The sequence below is a fragment of the Camarhynchus parvulus genome, chromosome 9 (genome assembly GCF_901933205.1).
Source record: "Camarhynchus parvulus chromosome 9, STF_HiC, whole genome shotgun sequence".
NCBI classification, from domain to species: domain Eukaryota; kingdom Metazoa; phylum Chordata; class Aves; order Passeriformes; family Thraupidae; genus Camarhynchus; species Camarhynchus parvulus.
In genome coordinates this window covers 8622000-8647794 of record NC_044579.1, presented here as the reverse complement: position 1 = coordinate 8647794, position 25795 = coordinate 8622000, and the positions used below count along the sequence as shown (strand labels likewise).

Below are 25795 nucleotides of genomic sequence, written 5' to 3'. Positions count from 1 at the left end.
AACACACAGCTTGGAGAGGAGAGGTCACTTTAGACCAAGTGACTGATTTGTCCTGCACACCAACTCATTATGGAAGGAGACAGAATGACTTTTAACTTAAGCCTTTACCCATCAACTCTTCTGCTGGAAAAAGTCATCTTGCACAAGTGTAGCTGATCTATCTCAGGCTGCTTGGCAAGAAATCAGCCAACTGTATCACGTTTTCCACCACATCCATCAGTATTTACAATCAACAGATTAGGAAGACATTTTTTCACACAGTTTAATTACAAGATAAAATGTTTGCCACTTACACAATTTGTTTTAAATCAAGTAGTTTTTTGTGACTAAAACTTCTCAATTCCCAGCCTTATTTATTCTTGCAATTGCTGTGTCTGAATCACACATTCATAAGAAAGCTCATACTCATTTACAGAGCCAACAAGTCAATTAAATTTTTACTGTGATGTCAGAGTATTCTCACCTTATGTTACATTTCCTACACAATTTATAGGCAAATTGGGAGAAATTCAATTTCTTTTTACTTCTCATCCCTCCCAAAAAATTCCCTTTAGTGCACTTAGATTTAAGCAAGGCTGATTTTAGGCTGACTCAGCAGATGATGCAAAATTGCTCAAAAGCAATGGAATCTCAAAATCACTCTACAGATCCTGGTTTTCTCATACAGAGGTTTATTTCATGAATGCATTACACAGAATCCATGTATCTGTCGATGCTTGTGAAAGTTTCTATTTGCAAAGTGCTATGTTCCATTCTGGAAATTTCCACACTGTGTAATGCACTGTTATCTTCAAGAGACAAGACAAAGCAAAGGTCTCCACTCTGAGTTCATAAAGTACACACAGTGTATTCATCCTCCAATCCCCATGATGGGAGATAAGATTGTTCATTATCAGGGTTTTACACTTTCTGCCATAGATCTGTTTTGCCAGATCACAACTCCATTTTACTGATATAGAGGAATTTCAGTCACTTAATCTAGTCTGGAAATATAAAACCTCAGGGTTCTATGACCACAGATAAAACCCCACTGTTTTTTTCAACATGCTTACCTAACACCTGATATTTTCAAAAAGCTTTATTAGCAAAGCAAAAAATTTCATTGTACACATGTTGCAGTCCTTGCATATAAATGTTCTTAAAATGGAGTTAAAATTAAACAGTGAGCCACTGAGTCCTTCACTCTTATCTCTTCCTGTGGCCAACTTCAAAATCATAAAATCTTTGAATCAGACTATTTTGCTTCTCACACTGGTATTATTTTATTTTTGAACCGCTAATATTCCTTCACTACATTTGTATCTCTTGCAGAATCAAATAATCTAGAATGCTAAGTGTAAAGAAATACAACTCTGCCATTAAAATCATATTACCTTCCAAGTGTTCCCTTTGCATCTACTGAACACATACAACACTCCACACTTACAGAGAAAATGTGAGGCCAAATGACTGCTTACCTTAAATCTGTCAACAGAAACAGATGCCTCAGACAGAGACTTCACTGAGAACGGAGTTACTTTGAGAGCAAAAGTCATTGAGTTAAAGACAGTGACCACTGTGAATGCCTAAAAGCGAGACAAGGAAAATAATCACACTTGGATGCAACATTCTAACAGCTCCAGTCTTCTAAAAGCTGAAATGGCACAGCAGCAAGTCAAAACCATAGAAAAGGCCCAGTCCAAGAACAATCATTTAAATATTCAACATATTCTCAAACAGCAAATCTACACAACTCCTTCTCTAGTGCTTTTAACAGACCATGACAACTTGTTCTGTTTGCAGGTCAAATTCCACATTAACCTACTAGTGAAGGCACAAATTCAAATCCTATTTTTAGACATTTGTACTGTTTGCATCCAAGCACACTGCAAAACAAAAACATCCAGTAATCCCCAATGCCCCATCCAAACAGGAAAACTTATTTATATTCAGCCCAAAACCTGTTCTGAGGAAGGTCAGGACAGAAGAGCACCCAGAGCCTTTTGTGCAAAATATAAGACTTCACCTGCTGCTATCACAGCCATAATTCACTTCTGTGAGCCAGGATACAGCATGGGCACACGGGCACAGTCACATGAGAAATGGCTCAGCACAAAAGCTACAGAAGCAAAAGCATCAAGAATATTTCCAACAGTTTACCTGAGCTGCTGTAAGGTCATAGCCAAGGATCATATGGACAGAAAAAGTCACCACACTGGCAATGACAACAACAATGGGAGCCACTCCCACAGTGATGCTCTGGAAGTAGCCTGCACGCTCCAAGATTTTGCGCTCCTCTTCACGAATTTCTAGAAATACAAAGAGGGGCACCACGTTTGAACTGTGATTCAGGGGGTACATACACAAAACAGACAGTACCACAGCACTAAGAGGCCTAACTCTACACTTCAGTGTTTATCACATTATAAACATTCTCATAAAGAAAGCAATTCTAGAGGAGGAAACTGTACTGGTCTAATCTTCACACAAATATAGAGATTTTTTAAGTGATGAAAGAGGAACAAAATTGAAAAAACTTAAGATTAACATCATGCCATAAACATCATTACAGTAGAAAGTGAAATTTTAGAAGCAGGTCAGTTTGTCCAACCCACTGTCCATAACACAGTGCCTGAAGGATGACAGTTCTTACACTGCTTGTACAGCAGCACCTACAGCACAAAGTCAGGATGCATAAGGCTACAAAGTAGTGGGGCATCTGCAGCAAACGAGACATTCATAGACTGTGGGAACTCACTTTGAACATTCTGAGAAAATGGTTTGACCCAGGCATACATTTTAATGAATTTAATGTAATTAAGAACTTCATTCATCTTTTGCACTCGTTCATCTGTTGTTGCAACGCATTTTCTTCTGAAATAAGCTGTGAGGCGCGACACAAACATCTGAAACAAAAAACACCATGAAACATTAATGGCAACTCAGGAAAAGCAAGTACCTTCAATTCCTAATTACCAGAGAAAATTAATTTTTAATCTGAAAAGGGGATTCAGGGATAGGGCCAGGCAACTGCTGCCCTAACATAAAACTCAGGCTGGAAACATCATTCATTTCCTCCTGCCCCATCTGCACCAAGCACCAGACCTGTGAGAGCAAATTTCAACAAAAATTTGAGAGAACAAAGGTGTGCACTTTTACCAGTATTGAATAGTACTAGTTCAGTTAAAGTTTCTGAAGCACAGTTAACCTGAAGATACATGAAGTTGACCCCCACTTTAGCCAGCCTTTTAACCTGATTCTGTAAGGCAAATCAGGACTCTGCCCAGTCAGATCAATTTCTAGTCCGTGCCACTGCTATGAAGGTAGTAAAACAGTTTTTAACATTTTTACTAAACTAATCTAAAACCAGAAAGTTGTGTTTGATATGTTTTAAAGTATCTGCTACTCTTACACTCATCCCATTCCTGGTCTGAAATTCAAACCCAACACACTATACTTGAGGAAGTCTTAGCTCCTTGCCTTTCTTCAAACTCGCAAACTCTTTTGAAGTCTCCAATACAGGAGGACTGCTGGGAAGAACTGGAAAAAAGGCTCAAACTCCACTCCTCATTCCCCCCTAAAATGCAACTCCCACTACATAATCCTTACTTTTAGCCAGATAAATAGGACCACAGTGAACCTCACAGTATTCAGCCTCCATGATTTATAAAACATTATTATGAATACAGTGACAAGTCTTCAGCAGTCTTATAGACATTTTATAGGCAAGAAGATTTTGGCTTGAACTAGCCTATTTCACAGCTCAGCAGAAGCAGGAGTGCCTCATCAAGAAGATGTGGTGTTTTTCAACATCTTGCATTGAGTCAAGAAATCCAGAACACTGCTTATGCAACACTGAGCTCCCATACACAAGCTGGAGGCCCTCATCTCTTTCCAGCATCAACCATGAGTACCTGAATATTCTGCAGTTTCATTAAGCTATGAATATTAGTCTCAGCCAAATCTATCAGCTTTCCTATCCCCATTTTCTAGTTTTATCACTTCAAGCTTCCTGATTCCATATTTCTGCTTCATACAATATCTTGTAAATGCCTTCAATAAAGTGCAATGTCATAAACTGGCTAAACCTAGCACATTTCAACACCTTTTATTCAGAACTATACATTTGTTTGACCTAAGAAAAATAAAAATGAAGCAAGTCTTAACTCTTTCCAACTCACCATTGCTGGGTAGAAGAGGATGAAGACAGCAGATCCCAAGAAGCCTGTTGGACCCAGAATAATCACATTATAAACCATTCCCAAGATGGCCACAATAGGGCCCCCAGCCAACAAACTGCCAACAGCTGCAGCTTCAAACATCCTCTGACCATCATTGGAACAAACATTTATGAGCTGAAAGACAGAACAGATAATTTGATTTAAGGCACAGCTCGTTCTCAAAGGAATATATTACACATCCCTGTTCACATTGCCATTTTCAAAACAAGGCTGCAGCTTACCTCTCCAAGAGACTTCTCCTTGATGTTCTTCAGCTTAAGGATTTTCTTGAAGGCCATGGTCAGGACAGCCCCGCGCAGTCTGACCCCCGTGCGATAGTTCAGCGCCCAGGTTAGTGCCAGGGACCACGATCGCACCACTTCCGTCATAAAGATGCCAAAAACTAAAAACAAGCTGTACTGCAGGTTGGACTCACTCTGCTGGGTATACTCCAAGAGGTGTTTCACAACGAAGGCCTACAGGAAGAAATGCAAGCTTGCATGAACACCCCATCACCCCAGAAGACCATACAACAACTTTATGTTAAGTTAGAAATAAGTAGGCTACTTTGCTTTTAAAAGAGCTGTTTGAAATAGAAAGCATCTTCTTTCCAGAAGTAAAAGGTGTCAATACAAGAAGTACTGTAACACAAGCCCTGCTGAGAGCCAAGCACTGAGTCAAATTTAGTAAGTAAAGAGAGTTTAATTTGGAACCATATTCCTCGCAGCACGCTCCTAATCCTCCGTGTCTTCTAACTTAACATAAATGTGTCAGTTAGCTGAAAGCAATGCATTATCATATAGAAGAGTTTTAAAATATAGTCACTACTTATACATCTGCACACATTAAAAAACATTCCTTCACGTGACATTAAGACCTTTTTTATTTTATCTTTGGTTTGCTTCAAACGTGCTTATTTGATAAAAAGGAACAATGTACCTACAGTTGTAGAGGGGAAGAGTGAGAAGGACATTTGCAAAACATTCCTGGAAATAAACATCAGCAGTTTAATAGTAAAGAAAAAAACAAGCAGAAAGCACAAGGTACGCAATACCACAAATCATTGGGGATGGGGAGGAAAAAAAAAAAGACAAAAAAATTAACCAATCAATCCCTCCCCATACCCTCTTCCCCCAAGAACATAAACACTTTACCTCAGGAATCACATTTCAAATATCACCTGCAGAAAGAAGGCAGCCCCCAGAACCACCAGTTCCCAACTCCAGCTCTTTGTGGTCCAATGGCACAATATAACATCATACAATTCACAACCACCAGCATTAAATATTATTAACTGTGAAACAATAGGCTTTTATTTGAAATGAAGTGTCATCTTAAATGGTAACAACTCAAAACCACTATACAACAGGTAGACCATTGTATAAACATACAATCTGCACATACAGGATAATTATAAAGGGCTAATATCTAACAGTCAGTCTTAGCTTCTAGCAAATTAGATTTTAATCTATACACAAAATTATAAAGATACAAAAACAGAATGGTATTTGTTCACGGAGTCCAAAAGAAGTCAAACTTGAAGGTACCAACAGAGGAGGTTTCTGAGGCTGCACAAATTCTGAAATCTGGTTTTGAAAGTATCCTACAGTAAGGCTTCACAGACAGCAAGAGACTTCCTAGAGAGCTTTTCAACAAGTGTTTTAAAATACTGGTGCTTTCGATATACTAGCACGGAGTAAAGAATTACCTTTGCCCACAAGAAAAATCAACAAAAAATCTGAGACCAAAGAAAATATTTGAGAAGCCTTTCACATCATAGTCCATTGAAGTCCTCTTGGCTAAATCATGTTTTGCAAGTAGGAGTTCTATATAGTTTGAAGAGAGGAAAAAAACAAAACCCCGCAACTCCAGCAAAGGTTTTAATAGCTACAGCCCAGCACCAAATAACAAAAAAAAAAAGGAGATCAAATTCATCTGTTCAGAGGAAAATAATTCTGTACATCAGAACCAAGGAAACATGCTGTTGCTGTAAATAATTTTGCTCTTTTTCACAGGTGTGAATTAAAGCCAGATGTCCATCAGATTCTAGAATGGCCGCTGAGAAAATTTACATACCGACCACTGAACAAATGTGAGGAGCTCACATTCACAGATCTATTGCGTTCCAACTTTCTCCTGATTGGATTTAATTTTACATCGACTGTTTGGATCACAACTGCATACAGTTGCTCTGCAGTTACTGTGGAGATTACTGACTTCTTTTTCCAGCATTCAATCCAACATATGCAACTGAGTCACTGAGCAATTGGGGTGAAAATCCCCCTTTTTCCTCACGAGCTGTAACTCAGCATGGTCGCAGACTGCAAGCATTTTCTCACACACCACAGCATTGCTGAAAGTCTCCAAGAGAGGATGTATAAAGATAGCAGATGTTTCCTGGGGTCTCATTCCTCCCAAAACTTTAGTGCAATTTTGCAGCACTATTTTATTGATTCAGCATCTCCAATGATGAAATAGAGACCAGCTTACATTATACCCCAATTTATTTTAGTTCCGGAAGAAAGAAAAGAGGAAACAGCAGATTAAAGAATTTTGAAAAGGGAGGGGAAAAAAGTCACAGAAAATTAACATTTACATCTGAACAAGTATTATTCAAATTCATATTAGTTTAATGAAAAGAATCCAGCATAAAGTTATTTACAAAACAAAAACATTGCAGCATATAAACTAAGCTAAGGGGGGAAAGAGCTCCTGTGGCTATTACGTAGTGGTTGGTACAAGCTGCTGGGCTGTCTTAAGCATTCCCATGGAATAAACATTACCTTACCTTTGCTCTTGGCGGTGGCTCTGGCCAGCAGGAATGCCTCATCCTGACGCAGAAAACAGCCATCCTGAAAATGCTGAAGAACAGCTTCTGTCACTGGTCCCACTGCAGTGCCGGCATCCCTGCTGCAGCCAGCGCGCCACAGCTGCAGCTGGAGCCAACAGGGAAACTGGAACACTTACCTCCCACAGCTTACCACTCCCCCCTCCAGTAACTGACCAAAGTGTCAAGCTGTGCTCCACTAAAATAGCACATTTACCCATCTCCCAAATGGGAAGAATAGCTCTGAACAGTAGCAAACAGGTACATTGTTCAGACCTGGAGTTAAACCGATTATGTTTAGTAACCAGGAAACCTCTTTGCTCTTCCACCAGAACTTGGAAGTTTTGGTAGCTGATCAAATTGTAGCAAGTATTTATTTGAGATAATATATCACCTATACTAGTACATTCTGATGGTTATTACAAGGCACTCTGACACATGCAGCTGACTCATCAGGTTATAGGTTTAGATTCTGTGCCAGATGCAAAATGTATCAAAATAAAAAAAGAGGAAGATCCTTGAAGGATCTGATACCAAAAAAAAACACCCGACCAAAGCAAAAGAGTCCACACAGGCAGTCTGGAACAACTCCTTTCCAGTTATAACCATCACAATGCTCATTAGCAAAGCCACAGCCATTTGCTGGCATTTCAAGATCATAGACATTCAATTAAAATTTTTGAAGTTTAATATAGTGTTTAACTCCACTTTTATAATTTTCCTCCAATACATGAGGTTAAGTCAAGTGCTTTTCCTGATCTCCCTTCTCACCTTCAGGTGACTGAAAGGGTGTAAGAATACAAGAAAGCACTAATACTTCTGAGGAGACAGCACAGGCATATCCCTGAGGCATGCCACTTTTAAAAACAGGGAGGAGGGATGGTAAAGACTTATTTTCATGCCAAATGGTAGGACCAAAAATGAATTGGGCCTTATTCAGAAAAATGAATAAGGTTGTCTGTAAATGGGCAACTGTCTATAGATAATTTTAAGTTACCCATATCAAGCATCAATTGCAGCATCAGCCCCCAACATAATCAAGCTGGTTTGTTTTCTCCTTTCCCCTCTGGCTCTCTCTCATTCAGCAGTTTGGCTGAGACAAATTGAGACCATTACACTACAGAAATTAGGGGTAGCCCTGCTACAAGTTCTTTGCTAACGATAAAAGCAGCTTCTCAAGCCCTGTAGTGAAACAATGACAGAAGCTCTTCTTGGGAAAAGCTAGTGCTGTTAAAACCTTATCATAATTTATCGTCAATTACCAAAGTATGTTCATGTATTTTATTATAAAGACAACTATAAAATATTACAAAGAAAACAATACCACAGAAACATTCATTGTTATTCATATTACATGAAACAAGGCAAACTTTAAGAAGACTTAAAAAACAGAACATCATTTTTTGATAAGACATTGAAAAGCAGGAAAACATTTTAAAAAGACATTTCACCTAACAGTGCACCCAAGTGTACTTACCCAAGAAATGAACCTCCAGCTTACCAGCACACAAACGTGTACTACTAGCAGTAATACTGCTCCTACTCCTCAAGGGAAATGTGTAGAGAATAAATTTAGTCAAAATTTCAACTTTAAATCTGCACAACATGTGCAACAAACAGGTGACAAAAAATGGTGTGAATGTCAAGTCCCATGTTGTTATCTTCAAAAACGACCCTCAGCAACAAACAGCAGCCGTTCCTAGAGGCAACAACGTTTTCTAACACTTCTACCTGAAACCTGTCTGGCCATTCTCTGTAGGATCAGTAAAGACTATACCCACAGGCTTCTTGAGACCTGCTCACATTAGTTTTTATGCAGTGCTCTCAGAATTGTTTCGGTCCGCTTCTCGAAGACTGTTATTAATGCCAATAATTTAAGATTAGGGTTTTATCAGACTGAATTTTATTCCAAGATAAATTTACAGAATTTCAAAGAGAAAAACAATTAGAAGACCTGCACATAAGAATCTTATGAAAAAAGCAAGTTATGTAGTTAAGCTTATGCAGTTAGGGAAGAACTTTAAACTATACTCAAAACCAAAGAGAAAAAACAAAGTCCATTTCCTCCAGGATACCTAAACTCCCCCTCCCTTCCCCAAGAACTTGCCTGGGTATTCAGCAACTGATCCATCAGCTGTAGGAATCCTATCTTGGATTATTGAATTGCTCTTGAATTTTACCCCAAAATTTCTAGCTAGTCAAAACGTTTAAGTGATTCTGCAATGAAACCTTAAGATTTTACAGCTGGCCATGAGATGGAGCCCTCTGGGGTTGTTAAAAAAAGGATGGATATTACTTACTGGTCCACTGAAACCCGCGAGCTGCGTGATCATCAGACACACTATGGAAAGGATGAGCCTGGTGCGGCAGAAAATCCACACAACCCTCCGGAGAGAAGCATCATCAGGCCCATTTTCTTTTAGTTCTTCCTGCCACAATCTTTCCAGCCTAATAAAAACAGAAGATTTATGACATTTATTCATGTCATAAATTTTTCACCAGGAGAGAAGTTACAGTGTCATACATACTTCTTTGTTAAAACTCTAAGTACTTCCTAGCTCAGAACAACAAAAAAATAATATTAAGAGAAATAAATACACTCTGTGAGGTAGAAAGAAATATCTATGTAGTGTTACTTCCATAGGACAAAGGGATTAAAAACACAATGCTTTTTCTTTGCCTGGAGTTCCTTTGTCAGTCTTAATATACTGACAGTCTTTCTCTGCTGAACTGACTGAAGACTGCAGAGTCAAAAGCTGAAGAAATTCTCATTAACCATAGAAGGTAAGCCTGATCAGAAGATCTGATCCACATTCAAGTCACTTTGCTACTGACAGCATAATTTCTCATTTTAGCACAAGAATTTTTCACTGTAGCCTTGAGAAAAAAAAATTTGTTTTAATAGAAAATCAGATTAAAGACATGCAAAATCAGAATAATTGTACGACACTCCTAAAGATATAATCCTCTAATTTCACTGAAATCGACAAGGCTACAGAAACTGTGCTGAATGAGAAAGCTGTCTCTGAAAGATGAAAGTGAATTCCACCATTCTGAGAAAGGCAAAACAAAATGTCAGTGCTGCTCTAGGGCAACACTATACCATTCCCTGCATGTAATAACATATAATAAATGGAAACAAGAAAACAATAATGAACTACATGTCTTTACCTTCTGCAGTTGACATCTGAAGACTCATGCCTTGATAAAGACCATACATCATCCATAAACAATTCCCCTTTCTTGTATGCTCTGTGGGCCAAAGGAGTGAGCCAGGAGAAGGTCATGGAGGAAAAAAGCCCAGCATTATCAACCGGGTGCTGGTGTCTAAAAGAATTAAAGAAAAATCACAAACAAATGAAAAAGGAAACAGGAAATGTCAATCTTCAAGAAAAACAAAGCCTCCTCTCATTGAAAGCACTCAGAGTACCAAATGGTCCATGCCAGCCACACTTGCTAAACAAATTCTGATGTTTCCAGTACCAGTCAGCAGACCTACATCTGCAATTCTGCTTTGTCACTGGTTTGAAAAGCAAATGCTGTATGAGTTCTGTGGTAGCCTAAAGACGTACTTGGAAGTGGTCCGTATGGGTTTCAGTGCATTCAGACCATGGTGGTATTTGCCCTTGTGATGCTCTTCATCCAGCATTCTCAGCTGGGAATGCACAGAGATGTCCAGTGGCAGGCCCTCTGCCCGAGCTGCTGCTTCCAAGGCATCCTGGCATTCAATCTGCTTTTACAAGAAAGACAACAGATTCAGACTTCAAAACTACATTTGAAGTCCATGACTCCCATCTCCAGCAATTTTGCACCTCTTTCTTCTGCAAATTATTGTGCAACAATCACAGTCATTTCAATGTCTTAGACCACAGGCTTCATCCTGGCAGCAAAGCCATGGAAGGCACAGGTTCTAGATCTGTGTTAGACTACTGCATTTGTAAAACAAATCAGTACCAGTATTGCACCAGTGCATTCAAAGGATAAATCGACTGACCAGACTAATCCTGCCACAGGGAATACAATAGAGAAAGATTACAACATCAAGTACCTATGACATCAGCTCAGGAAATCAATGACTGGCTTATGCAGTGAAATTAAGACATTTTCTAGATGAATTTACACCTTCTTAGTATAATTTAGATATTCTTATCCACAGAAAATACAAAGTATTTTCAGAATTCTACTAAAGTCCCTTCTTCAAAAACACTTTAGATTAAATTTAAAAAAAACAAATATGCACTAAGTAGAATTCTACTTACTTTTATAATGTTTCCTGTTTTTTCTCTTTTTCCCTAATCTAAATGTAACAAAAATGACAATTTTCTCTGCTCCCAGGCACAGTTTCTCAATAGCTCAGCAACTTTGGTAACAGCCACTTACTTAAAAGGCAAACCTTATCTCGGGGAGGGTTTCCACAGCCCCAGGGAAAGGCAGACTTAAATGCTAATCCCAAGAGGAGAAACAGCAATGATACAGGATAGTCAAAATGTTGCAAAGTTCAAACAAATCTTTTGATGAGCAGCCAGATGTGGCAAAAGTACATGAGGAGATGAGCCTGTTATCTGTACTGGCAGAGGGCCCTTGACTAGTTCTGCTAACTTGATGTGCCATTTATTGCAGGACCATGTTACCTGCTTGTGGTGTTCTAGTTTATCGCAACTCAGCTACTTTGTAGAAAAAAAAATTCTGAGGTAAAAATCTTCCGGAAGGTCTTACAAAGATACTATGATTCTACCTTTATGAGTTCACCTATCAGAGCCAAGTTAGCTTGTTTCCTTGAAAAGAAACAACTGTGATGCATTGTAGCCTCCAGCAAACACTAAATGCAAGCACTTGGTTCCTGACTCCCAAGTCATGTAATTATTTTTGGAAGTGTCGCCATTCATCATGGTCTTTGTCTGTACTGTGTTAACATGTAATAGTTTAGCACACTAAGACACTGTTCCCACCCATGAGAAGGATGAGAACAGGAAACTGAAATTGTCATTAATCTGTCCTTTATTTACTTAACCAAAGTTCTTAAACAGTGCCTAAGCATGGTGTCAACAATCCATGGCTCTATCTCAAAAAACAGATTTGCTAAGCTATCACCTAAAGCTATGGGAACAAAAGATAGCCAAATAACACGAAAACAAAAGAACATTAAAACCTTATGACACATGGAGTGACTCAAAATACACAGTACTTGAAATCTGAATTAAAAGAATTCTCACTCAATTTATATTAAATTACTGACTCACTAAAACAACACTGACTTACTAAACCTATGCAAATCAACATTAATAAGGGACCTGCCATAAACATCCCAAAGGAGTCAGTAGCAGGGAAGAGTTCTGCACCACCTCTTTTCTGGATACAACAGAGGAATTTTTGACTGGTTTATTGCGTTACCCCCACAAGAGGCCCAGGGCAGATCTGCCCAAACATCTTGTTGCTGATAACACACTTGTTTCTAAGTGATGCCATAAACTAGTCGTATAAACATTGCTTTTCAGAGCATACCAAAAAAGTGCCTATGAGTAAAAAAAAATCTTCCAAAACAGAAAACACTATGTTGATGAGCATAAAAATAGATTCACCCACTTAGAAACAAGAATAGCTTTTTAATAAGTAAGCACAATTGCAAGGGGTTTAGGCAGTCCAAAGATAATATTCATAAACAATCACTGTGAAAAATAATTAAACTCTTCAGAGCTGCTCAGGAGTTCTCTCAGCAAATGTGGAAAAGCTGCATTGATAAAGACAAGGGCACTGCCTTTATAATGCCTTGCCATAGAGACAAATACAAGCACAAACCCCTCACCGAGAGCACTGCTCATCTCCATCTTGGTGAGATAGTCTTACATGTGGGAATTTGACAATCAAACAAATGCCAAACAATCACATCACTTCAAGATTTAAGAACAAATCCACAGTTCTGTGTAGTTCTCTAAAGATTAAAAAATCCTCAAAGCAGAGTTTATCAGGAAGAAGTGAGGCTCCTAAGTTGTTCTACAATGCACTTCAGGAACAAAAGACTGAAGTAAAAAAACTCAAAACAACCCCAACACTTAATTTAGGTTTCTGATTAGGTTTTCTGATTGCCTGCATGTGTGCACAGTTTTCTTGGAAACCAATGCCTTGAGTCATTACTAATGTGCTACAACAGGCTCCAGCTTTGCTATCGAAATAAATGTCTAATAAACATGAAAAATAAATTAAAATGCACTTTTCCTAATTCATCGACTTATTAATATGCCAAAACAAGCAATTAAATGAGTGATATAACATGGTACTGATAACTCCAAAGAAATGCTCACAGAAACAAACCAAGTCTAAATCAGATATTGCTAGCTGAAAGAGGAAGATTCAATCAGACATGTATTGAGAAACAGCAGATGACTACTCAGCACCAACAAAAGGTCAAAAAAAATGAAGAATTATTACAAAAGACACAAAGGATAAAGCAGAAAACATTACCATAACACTTATAAAACCCTAGGGTTTGCATCCTTTTTGAACACCAGACTATGCCCCTTGTCACTTCAGTTCAAAAAGTGTATTATACTTAAACTTACTTTCCTTGAGCAGTAATAACAATGGGGCTTGGAATAGCATAAACTTAAGATTTTTCAGCTGGATAGATAAAAGGAGTAAAGGTACAGGTATTTGAGAGGTACATAAAGCCTGAAGAACTAGAGAGTGACCACCAACTGTTCTTACAACAAAAGAACAAGGTACACTTATATTTAGAAGTCTCTATCATAGGATACTGTAAGGTTCAAATGCATAAATGGACTAAACACTGGAGAAATAAACTCACATAGGATAAACATATCATGGCTTACTAAACACATGACAGAGGGCAAGAACAATCATTGATCCAGCATCTTATTAATAGCTGGTGAATGCCAAATAAATTTTCTGCACCCATGGGTATCTCCTAACAGCGCATAATAGTTCTGCACTCCACAGGCCATGAAGCTCTGACACACCTGAATACAGGCTGATACAATTCAAGAGATCACTATAAGAATTAACAGATTGATAAAACAGTTAAACTTCTAATCTTGGGGCAATTCCCAAGAGTGGGGTGAGCTCCAAGGAAGCACTATTGCACACATGACCTTCCTTCATGGGTGGGTCACAGAGGGGCAGAGAAAGAGAAGCCCAGTTGGTGCTGCCACCACAGAGCACACCTGCCCCATCTGACTTTCTACAGCTTAGGAAAACAACAAAACCATACAAGCACCTGTTGGCATGAATTCCTTGTCAAGGAATTGGTCATAGCAATGGTAAGCACACAAGGTAATGAGAGAGTCAGAAAGATTACATGGCTGGCTCAAGGCATATGACAGAAAGCCTGAGTGATATGAGGAAAATGAGTGGTTTAGGGGCAAGGGGAAACTATTTGCTCATTAAATTAGAGACAGACAGAGCAAATCTACAATCCAAGGTCATGAAAATGCAGGAAATTTAGGAGCCAAGCTACAAAGCAGTCATATACACATGATGTCAGAAGTTCCATAGGAAGCAAGAATGGCATGAGGAAACTTACTCAAAAAGACAAGCAAACTCAAATATGTGAACTTGCACACTTCTGAAAATGTGCTAGGCAGGCAACATGGGCATCTGAGGATGGGAGCAGGTAAAGAAAAAGGAAGCAGCTGTCATGTAGGTGGGAAGGAAAAAGCCACCCAGAGAAATTCTAGCCTTTCACACAGTCCTATAACAATCTCCTATTTAAGAGAAGGTAGCAATTATTGGTTTGACAACTGTAACATCACACAACTGCAAAGCCAGACAAGACTGGAGGCAAAGCAAAACAGATTTTTCCATCCCTTACTCATCTTGCAGAGAAAGAATCTGATGTGTGCATACAACCCAAAACCCATCAAACAGCTTTGCCCCTTCTTCCCTAAGGCAGAACATCTTCCAGGGCTCAGATCACAGCAGGGAAGAAGCTGCATCTTCTTCTGGTCCTACCAGCAGCTGACAGGAAACTAGAACAGATCTGTAACTACTTTTTTACTAATCCTTACAGCTAACATAGAATACTAAAGCTAATGTGGTTGACTTATTATTACAAAGTTAAAATTGTTTAAGTTGTAAAGGTCTCTGAGCTGGCAACACTGCAGAACAGAACTCCCACCTCTTGCATTTAGCAGCCAGAGCTCAGCAGGCTTCCTTTAAAGTTCCCAGCAAGGAGAGACAAATGGGAAACCTAGAGACCAGAACAGCAGAGCTCAGAACTAGGTGGGCATGTGATGAGAAATAATTCTATCATCACCAGCTCTGCTCAGAGCTTAAAGCATTTGCCATATTACAACTCCAGGATGAAGAGCAATTTAAAAATATTTAAGACTTCATTAAAAGATTGGTGTTACAAAATAAGATTAGTGATTAGCTTGTATGGAGTGGGGAAGGGAAGAAAAGAACCAACTGTTCCATTTAGCTTAAGCGCAACTAAAATAAAACAAGAGTCTAGGAAAAGATCCTCTGAAGTTGTAATTACATTCTTCCCAGAAACTCCTCTGGGTCCAAGAATACCTCCAGAAAGGAGTAAGGGGAATATACACTGCTTCTGCAGGTAGCACAGGCAACCCCTAAAGCATTGTCCAGACTGCAAGTCATCAAACCCCAGAGCATCTGAAAATCAAATAGGTTTGCAGGTCCAAACATTGTCAAGTCTGCAGCTGCTTGGTGAAGGCAGCAAGTGCACTATGAACTTTATGGTCTACTAAGACAATTCTCTTCTCCTTTCACTGGATTTGATGCAGCACACAATCTATAAAAATATTAACAAGGGGATTTGCAGCATTAGGCTCCCAGCCTTCTCTGTAGCTAGGATACTTTATAATACCCTGCCTGATTAAAACGTGAGTCTATTTAAGACTAGTTTGGTGTATCATCCACCCATACCAGCTGTCTCCCTGATGCTGGGGCAACAAGGAGCAGGCACTGGGCTAGATCAGAGACAGCAGGTGTCAGGAAGGAGGCACTGATCCTTTAGGCACCTGCACACATTGACTGCCAAGTACAGACAGCACAGCTGCATTCACACAGCACCAAGGTGAGACCATCAGACAGCATCAGATGCTTAGAAATTATGGTTACAATTTCCATAAAAGAATCAGATCAAGAAGTCAGAGACTCCATTTTCTTCAACCTCCTGAAAAATGGGTATAAATAAAACTTCATGTCTCTGTTGCCTTCCCAGCTTCTGCTACCTGAAAGAACAGCTCTTCACAGCACCAAACACATAGCCAAATGCAGGAATAAGTACAGCTCTGCCATATTTCTCTTAAAAGATACAAATTAACTGTTGAGAAACATATTCTGATTTACCACAACAGTTCAGAGATAGGAAAGCTTGGAGTCCACTTCAACAGTTACATGTGACTTGATTACACCAGATCCATTGTTACTTTTCTGGGCCAGGATCAGCAGAAGTTGTATTAACACGGGAGTCATGGTTTCAAAGCTAGCCTGAGTTTATGCATCCTCAGACTAAAGCAGAAGTTTCCCAATAGTGCTTGGTATTGATTTCAAGGCTCTGTAGCCAAACAAGGTCAGGCTATGTACATGCGGTAAGGCTGAGTATTTTAGTCACATATATTGAACACTTTCACTTGAGGCACAGAAAGTCCTTGGTGAGGACGGGTATATCAGCTTCTTACAGAAATATTTCTTATTTTACCTTGCCCTTGAATTCTGGCCAGCATCAGCTTTGAGGTGAGATGTTCTCAACTCTTTCCTAACAAATCCATTTATTCCTGCAATCCAAGAAATACAGAGTTTGGCATGAAGTGTTTGTTTTAGGATTTTGCAACTGTAGCTGCTATGAATGCACCTGATAAGCAGCTGTGCACGTGCTTAGGCTTGTGGTATCCATGAATTCCTGTCTTTTCTTTTGCATTAAAACCAGTATTCATGATCTTGTAAGCAAAGGTTCCGGGATTCAAAACTAAGGCTGTACATTGATCATCCAGCACTGGAGCTACATAGCTCATGCACAGTGGCAGCAGACTCCTGTGGAATTGTTAATAACCAGCTTTAGAATTGGCACCCCACATGTCTGCCTACAAAGATGGGAAACCAACTCCCCACTAAGCAGATCAACCTAGCACAGCACAGGCTGAGAATTTGGCTCCCGCCTTGCTCAGGTAAGCCCTGCTCTCCTGAACCATCCCAACACCCTGCCATATGCTGGGGGTGTTCTTCAGTAACAATCTTTATTCACGCCATGCCTAAGCCAGGTCACAATAGAAGCTACACAGGAGAATTTTGTACAACACTTGGAGTATCCAGGGAGGCTTTGAACATCAACTCCTATTGAGTGGAATCACCAACCAGTGACAGCAGAAGCCTTGACACCACAGCATTTATCAAGCCTAATACAACAATCTTGTCTTGAACTCACCTTCCAACACATGCTTCCAAAAGCAAACAGTAAACTAGGAGACTCAAACATCTCAGGGCTCTAAACATGTTGACTTTGAAATTCATTAACCTTCATCCTCAAAAACAACTGAAACACAGATTTTGTTTGTGGAACAGCTTGTTTGCCGTCTGTGGTTCAGAGCACAACTGACTGACTATTCCTTATCACTAGGATACAAATTTTCAAAAACTAATAACCATCTCAGTGTCCCAAGACATCAGAACCCCCCCATAAGTTGCTCCAAGCTGAGTTCCCCAATAGTTTGGGATAGATGCAGTGAATATTTCTGGAAACGCTTTATAGCTGTACACTGAGTTTCTGAAACAGCCATAGAGCAGAATGTCTGCAGCACTAATATAGAACACCACAATGGAAAAGACACTGCAAGATTTCCTTCACTGATAGCTAATCTACTCCTTACACACTTCTGGTCATGAGCAGGCTGATTTAAAAATCTGCTCTGAACAAAGGAACAGCAATCTACAGTAGTCAAAGACAATACCAGCATGTGGTCAGAGCTGAGGTTTTATGATGTGGCTAAGGCTTGGAAAGAAGATGGCTGTGCACAAAGGCAGTCAAGTTCCAATGGAAGCTGTGAATTATCCAGAATATCAGTGTTCCTCTAGAAAATGTCTCTGCCCAGTCACAGACCTCACCTTTCTGTTCCTGCGGTTAAGCAGAAGGCTTCTCTGATACCATAAACCCCTCTCCAAGTGTCAGATAAGCTTTTGATACATGACTGGCTTTGGATATGTTCCTTTTTCAGATGGTGATATGTGCATCTAGGCATGAAGGACAAGGTAGAGATACCCCTTCTTCAGTGTGGTTAGAGGGTCATCCTAAAGCATACACCAAAAAATTCTAGGATCTTCTATCAAGTGATCCTTAACAGAATCACTTGATTCTGTGATTACTGTGTCAGTGACTGCTTTACTAGTAGAATTTCAATGGTAAAACAACAAAATATTATTGTAACCAATAAGTTCAGTTGTTTGGGATATCATGGAATTAATGCATCTTTAGAAAGCACCACCAATGTTTGCTTCTGCACCTAGTCTGATTGTGTTCAAAGTTCTCAAAAATAATAGAACTGCTGCAAAAAACAAGATTTTAAAATTTTGATTTCATTTGACTTGAAAAAGTAAAAAATGTTTACTTGCTTATGAAAATATGCAATCATCTGGAAAAATGTAGACACATCTAGCAGCTTCAGCTACAAGTAACAGTTTATAGTTAAGCTGTCTAGGACTGCTCTAAGCATGGAGGGCACAGGCAGAAGTACCCAGGCTACACTCACACCCCTATTTTTAACCTGTTGTTCAGTTGACTCAGACACTCAGATGCTTCAGAGAGGTTAAGGCAGAATTGATCTATTTAAATACTCAGTGATAAATCACTTCAAAGCTATCAGTGCTTGAAGGATTTACATCAGTTCCAACAAGTTCTGATCACATTCCCTGTTGTCTTGGGCAAAAGATGTCAGAAACAAACCTGAAAAACAAGAGATCAAGGTAAGGACAGGAATATTAGTAGGGCTTCTGATAGCTAAAGTTAGCAACACATTTCCTGCATGTTTGAAGTGATCTCTACAGTTCCCCTGGCTGGTGTCTTGAAACACAGCAGTTTGCACTTGAGATTCATCACAGATGCAGTCATTATCCTTCAGCAGCAAGAACTTGATCCTGAACAGTACATTCCAGCCAGAACCAACTACAGCTTGGAGTACAATTTGTAAATAAGTGCTGTAGCATTGTTAACATGGGAAGTTGAATTCCAAGAACTGAGTTCTCATAAGCTCTGTATATCATAGAAGCAGCTTGTTCTCATATCCTCCTCTTTTTGTAACTGTAATGGGGTAGGAAAGCTAAATTCATTGCCTGCTATTCCATCAAATAAACAAAATCTACATTTGAGACAAGCCTATTCCAAAAGCATTTCAAAAATAAATTATTTCTCTTCCTCATCTGTCATTTTATAGCATATTTCATGGACAGTGGGGTCTGTCCTCCCCAGAATACACTGCTTCCATGAGAAAAACTACATACAATTACTTCAGCTGCAAGTTGAAGGGCACAGGTACATTCTGAGAACAGAAAGTCCTAAAGGTGTAAGTACAAATCAATATTTCAAAACATTCTTTAATTATTACTCACTGGTCATGTAACAGCTTTTATAGATGAAGACCACTCACTGTAGTGCAAGGCAGTAAGTGCACCTACAAGTTCTCCAGCAGAGGCATGTCCCCACAAACAATAAGCCCAATTAGTATGGTACTATGCAGGGGGAACATGTAGTTAAGACTCTTTTGTAAGCTACATTAAGGTCTCCAAAGACTTAAAAATCAATTGTTATCAGAACACACTGCAGACACTTATTCATGAGGTGAATATATGTATTCACAAGCTGAATAAATTTTTTCTTGGATTTCAGTCCCAAAGTGCCTATTTCAAAGGTCCATATTTCTATAGCAACATTCCCATTAAGTACCAGGAAACGTTGGATTAGTCCTACTTATATTGCAGAATTATTTCAATTATGATTCCAGGAAGCCTGTTTGAAAAGCTCCTGTCTTTCAGAGATGTGATCTTTCAAGCTGTGACCAAGCAGCATTTAAGCTTCCAAGGAAAGAATTGCAAGTTCTTTTTCACTATTGTCATGAACACACTTGTGGTAGTTTGAAACAGCATCCTTTCAGCTGGAAATAAACACAAGAATGGAGGTTTCAGGACAGAAAATGGAAAGCTGAATATAACCTTTTGCAATGCAAAGAAGAGACACACAAAAAAGCACTGGGACCTTGGCTCAATGGTAAAACAGGTCTTTCACCTATAAAGATCATGATCAGAAAATCAACTAGACTTGTCTGCTTCAAGTTAAGAAGGATACAGAAAATGCAGCAATATAGGCAACAAAAAACCCCAATGAGTCATATTATTGATCAGCCAAATGTACTTGTAGCCCTGCCAGAAGCAGTCATCACCACTGGCCATGAACCAGTGGCCCCTGACTACTGTCCCCAGAGCACAGAGAACTCAACCTTACCCTATAAGGGTGCACCATGTTAGCAAGAAAGCCACCTCATGCAGTGAAAGTCTGCTGCAAAACAGTCTTAAACTTGCATTCCACAAAGATCTGAAGTTAGTGGTGAAATAACAGCCTACATCTGCTTGCAGCTTGTTCCTGGCAATACAGACCATGCTTACAGCTTAGTCATTTTCTGGTCAACCCAATTCAAACCCTGAGCCAGATTTTCTACAAGAAATTTGAGAATCACAACATCTCTACTGATGGTACAGTGGACTCTATTGTCCAAGTGACAGAGTTCCACCACAGCTTATCCCTCTATCTGAACTGCTGTGGTCCTACTCTTCCTCATCACATCAGCCCTCTGTTGTGTTCTGCCACCAGCTGTGCCAAGTCAGTTTAGGCATCTAACCCAATCCAGGTTCCATAAAAGATACAATAGCAAAGGACAGAGTTCCTTCTCTTCCCTTGAAACACCACTTTCTTCACAGCTTCTACCATTTCCTTACATGCAGAGGGAAAGTGCTTAACCAAACAGACAAAGCTCAGCCTTATGAAAGGGGAGTCTTTGCTCTTCCCTAAGCCAAGTATGCTGCTGAACCAGAGCTTGTTTCAACTAGAAAGGGAAAAACTTGGTACATAAACATGAATGCCTACCTTAGATAAGGTGTTATGAATACCTCTCCTTTTACTTAACCTTAGTATTCTGCAAGCAAGCAGGATTTAATCTCACTGACATGTAGCAACAAATTCAGAGCTGTTTTGTGTCTGTGGACTATATACACCCGAGCTGCAAGGCTAGCAAAACAAAAATGGTACCAATGTCTGAGCTAGAAGTTAACACAACCTTGGCATACTGAACAAGATAACTACCAAGTAAAGTGGGAATCCTATCAGAACCAGAAGATGCCATTAGCAAAGCAAGTTCAGTTCATTCTTCTACTCAAAGAGAACAAGATAAAGTTCAGTGTATGAGCTTGGGTAAGTCTTTCTCTTACATCAGTAATCACAAGTTTACAGAACCCCTGTTTTGCAACCAATTATCTGTGTGTACTACCCTGTAGTCATAGGCAGCATATCAAATGGTATGGGTAGAAGGGTAAAAAAGAGCAGCAACCAAGTTAAGCTGACCTGAAGCTGCCTCAGAGTTAGAGATTTTCATGCCAGGCTGTACAGACATGCAGGATTTGGCTTACTTTCTGTCTCCACAAAATAAAAAAATAAAAAAAAAGAATAAAAAAAAATAAAAGTACCCACAAATATGCTGGTTTCATGATTTCCTTTAATTAAAAATGTACAGGTAAGGTAAAGATTGTTTCCTTTAAAAGTTAATCCTGATTAGATGATGCAGACTAAAAGGGAGAGATAACATGCAATGATTACTGCTGAACTCCACTGCCACTGGTCAGGAAACAGAGCTGCCCACCAATGGCATCACTGTTGTCACCAACAATTTGACAGAGCAGATTTGCTACTGGACAGGGCAGGGTGGGTGGCAAGCCCATGACATCAACATGGCAAAAGCCATAAAAACCCACACCGTGCCTCGAGGGCTCGGCTGTGCACCAGTGCCTGCTGTAATGCAATCAGACTCCACCTTGCTGAACACGGCAGCAGCACTTGCTGAGTCATAGAGCCTGTGGGGACACCGGAGCTGCAGGGCCTGCAGGCTGCACTCAGCTGCTGCAGAGCTCAGCTCTCCAATCCCAGTCAGCAGTGCAGCCCTGGGAAACCCTCAAACCCACTGAAACAAGGGAAGCTGAAATACAGAGTATCTCAGCAGCTACTGTAACACAGCAAAGATTAAGTCTCTTTAGAGGTCTTCACAATTCCTCCGTACAAATATGGCAAGTTCGCCTATTTCCAACCCTCTCACAGCCAATCTATGTGGAATGACCAGCAGCACACCTGCAAGGAACTCATCATTGTGAAAATCAGACAGAAGCACTATTAACTTTATTTGTTTGTCTTGAGAAAAATCTACAGTGTGTACACATATATATCCGTCCTTGGAGTATTTCAGAAAAGGTCAAGAACAGGATATGCAAGAAAATATTAGCTGCTCTGAATGCTAGCACTGGAATATCTTTAAACTTCTTCAGCTGGCAGACGTTATTAGTTTCTGGCCATATCTTTCATCAGCATGGGTGTTTCCATTTCTCTGAGCCTTTTTTCCTTATAGTACTTGGTAGTATATGCACTCTTCCCAGTGAAAACAAGCTTTAAAAATTAGAAGCTCTGAACAATGACAGGCTAGCTCCAAGCCAGTGGTTATTTCAAGACCCAGCTCTCAAAATAAACTAGAATTATGATGATACCTCACCATGTTAAATACACTGATGTTCAAGAAAGTTTTCAGTAATAATTACTTTCATCTGAGGGGAAAAGTAAAAAAGTCAAGCTACTAGAGCAAGCTAGACATCTGTTTTAGAAAATTAATCCTTGAAACAACCATGGCATGATTAAGAGTTTTTTCAGCTGCCAACACTGAATGGTGCATGATTTGTGCCGAGTGCTTCACTGATTTTCCTTGGTTGTAATGATTCTCTAAAACACAAAGGTTTAAAAAATTTCCTTTATTCACATCAATAGCTGAATACTAGAAAAAAGTTTTGCTCAAATGGTACTGAAAAGCCATATTTAAAAGCAAAAAATGCTTAGTAAGTGTTAAGACCTGTTATCAAAATAGCTACAGCACCCTTTGGAATGACCTCTTCCACACAATAGGCAATACTCATTATTGACCTTCAATGCAGCAAATCTATATACAGCTGGCACAGCAAAAAGGCTGCTGCATGTAATTTAATAAACATAAAGACTGCAAAATAAACAATGAAAAAGAAACTGACCTTAAGTTTAGAATGCTGAAAATTAGGCTCTTCCTGCTCTTCATGCTGCACCGAGTCAGCTCTCTCCCTCACACTCCTATACCCAGGACTGGGTATAATGTACTCTTTTCCTATGTCGATGTCTTTCATCTTCTGTAAACGCCAGGGTTTACACGTGTACTTTCACCTCAAGTATCTGAAAAATAATTAAATTCCCCCTCATTATGTGCCGTGCCCAAAACACCAGTTACTTTTAGTCACCTATTTTTAAAGTTAATCTTCAGAATCAAAATCAATACACAACAGCAAATGAGTTATATTAGAACAGCGCCGTAATAACATGGCTTTCAAAGTCCATGCAAGACTAACTTCTCATGAACTAGTTTAAACATACCCTGAGGTAATCAAATAGTACAATGATCCTCAATGCACTAGAGTGCTGTCATAGTTCCTCCCTTAGATCTCTGAAATACAATTATGCAATCTGACAGACTAAAGCAATAGCTACAGCATTTAGCTGAAACCGTGAGAAACTTGCCTGCGAAGACCAAATCCCCAAAGTCTTTTGTAAAGAGTTTGAAATTGCATATATACAATAATTTATTGGTACAAAGTTTTGCAAAAACAATCTCTCTGGAGAGATCACTTGATAACATTAGTCAGTAGAAACACTCGGGAGAAAACGGTGTCTTTTCTCTATAGCATTGCTCACTTACTCCATAGGCTTGAGCTATAATTAAGTGCAGACATACACAGGAATGAGTCACACCTTCAGTGCTGCAGGTTTCCACCCAGTCTATCAAACTGCACTAAAAGGTCAGAAGGAGAACCAGAGTCTGGAAGACAAAAATCACTCCCCTCTGCGAGACCCTGTTTTATAACTCAGTTTTATCGCATTCTGCCACCCGCCTGCAACTAAGGCGATGGGAGACGCCTGGCTGCGCTACGCTGGTCAGACTGCACCAGCGGCTCTGCCGGGCTGCGCGGGGCTGCCTGGGCTCCGCCGCTGCAGCATCGCCGCCAAGAGCACCGCGGGGCGGGGATGCTGCACCCGCGGGCTCCGCGCCCCGCCCGCGGCGGGGATGCGGGACAGCCCCCCCGGCCGGATACCCCCAGCAGCCCGGGGGGAGCGCCCCTCCGCTCTTTCCCGGCCCCCCGTGTCTGCGCCGCACTGCCGTAAGCACGGGAGCCGCCCCGCCCAGGGACAGGTGCGCCCGGCTGCAGCTGAGCGGGACAGAGCGCGGCGGGAGAGGGCACCGCGCAGCCCCTCCACCGGGGGCGAGGTGAGGGGGCTACTCGGCCGGGCTCCCAACAGGAGAGGGTACAGCAAAGCCGCCTCCTCACCACACCAAGGCTCACCCGTTGCCAGTACCAGCCGCACTCACCTCCGCCCGCCGACGGCCCCGCCGCAGCTTCTCCACTCCGCGGCCGCGAACCCAAACAACGCCGCTTATAGCGGTTCCGGCGTCCCCACTGCGCCTGCGGGCGGGCGCTGCGGCGGCCACTCCTTCCTGGTGCCCCACGGGAGATGTAGTCCACTTCTCCGATCTAGGCACTCACTTGCTCCTGATAGTGAACTACATTTCCCTCAAGGCCCCGCGCGGGCCAGCTCCGTTTGGCCGCGCCTCCGTCCCGCCGCGCCCCGCCCAGCCCCGTCCCGCCGCCGCTGCCGCAGCGTGGGGGGTCTGGAACGTTCGCCGCCCGCTGGGGCGGCCCTGCGGCGGGGAGGGCGCACCGGGGCACCGTGCCTCGCCGCTCCTCGCCGCTCGGGAGGGCGGCAGCGCAATGCAATGCAGTGCAGTGTAGTGTAATGCAACGCAGCGCAACGCAGTACCGTGCTGAACCGTGCCGTACCGGGCGGTACCGTGCAGTGCGGGAAGGACGGGTCCTTCCACCGAGCCAGTGCCGGTGGGAGGAATCGGGGTCTGCTCTGTTCGGACACCGCACGCAGAGCCGAAGGGCTGGCTCGGTGCTGGAGAGGGCGAGCGGTGTCTCGGTTCCCTCCCGGCAGCGGGGGTGCCGCAGGGCGCTGCCCGGTGTGGCGGACACAGCAGCGGCTGCGGCCTCGGTGTCCGCCCCTCCCGGCCGGCCCGCAGCCTGTCACTGCCGGTTATCTACAGCCCCTCGGCCGGGGAAAGTGCTCCGTGCCCTTATCTGGGGCTTAACCTTGGCCGGGGCCGCGGTCAGCAGCGGCTCCTGTGCGCAGCGGCCGTGCCCGGCAGCCGCTGCCGCAGGCCTACGACGCGCTCCCCAAGGAGCCGGGCACGACTCCCTTGCCAAGCCCCAGCTGTGCCCTTCCAGCTCCCTCAGACCACCTAAAGGGACGGGGAACTTGTCCCAGGGCTTTCGCAGCCAAGCTTTGGTGGCTGAAAGGGATGGAGGCTGCGGCTGTGTCCCTGTGGGGTGGTGGCTGAGGGCCAGCAGCCCTGCTTGCCCTAAAGAGTGACACAGGGTGTCCAGCCCCCGCCTCAGGGGAGTCACTGAAGGAGATGGA

At 41.4% G+C, this 25795-nt stretch overlaps 1 protein-coding gene across 6 annotated transcripts in view; it reads right to left on the bottom strand.

Moving 5' to 3' along the window:
* ABCC5 (ATP binding cassette subfamily C member 5) overlaps positions 1-24788 on the bottom strand; it is a 44981-nt gene extending 20193 nt beyond the window's left edge. For 2 of the 6 annotated variants that reach the window (XM_030954254.1, XM_030954256.1), the window contains exons 1-10: positions 24687-24788; positions 23323-23497; positions 10599-10759; positions 10198-10353; positions 9327-9474; positions 4442-4675; positions 4161-4334; positions 2738-2885; positions 2140-2288; positions 1458-1565 (exon numbers count right to left, since the gene is read on the bottom strand). In XM_030954254.1, the coding sequence (XP_030810114.1) occupies positions 1458-1565; positions 2140-2288; positions 2738-2885; positions 4161-4334; positions 4442-4675; positions 9327-9474; positions 10198-10353; positions 10599-10759; positions 23323-23451 (1407 nt within the window). In that variant the 5' untranslated portion in view covers positions 23452-23497; positions 24687-24788. Of the gene's footprint in view, positions 1-1457; positions 1566-2139; positions 2289-2737; positions 2886-4160; positions 4335-4441; positions 4676-5484; positions 7061-9326; positions 9475-10197; positions 10354-10598; positions 10760-23322; positions 23498-24686 lie in introns of those variants that run through there. The other 4 variants (XM_030954255.1, XM_030954257.1, XM_030954258.1 and 1 more) reach the window with 3 other exon arrangements.
* Between the last annotated feature and the right edge of the window lie 1007 nt (positions 24789-25795).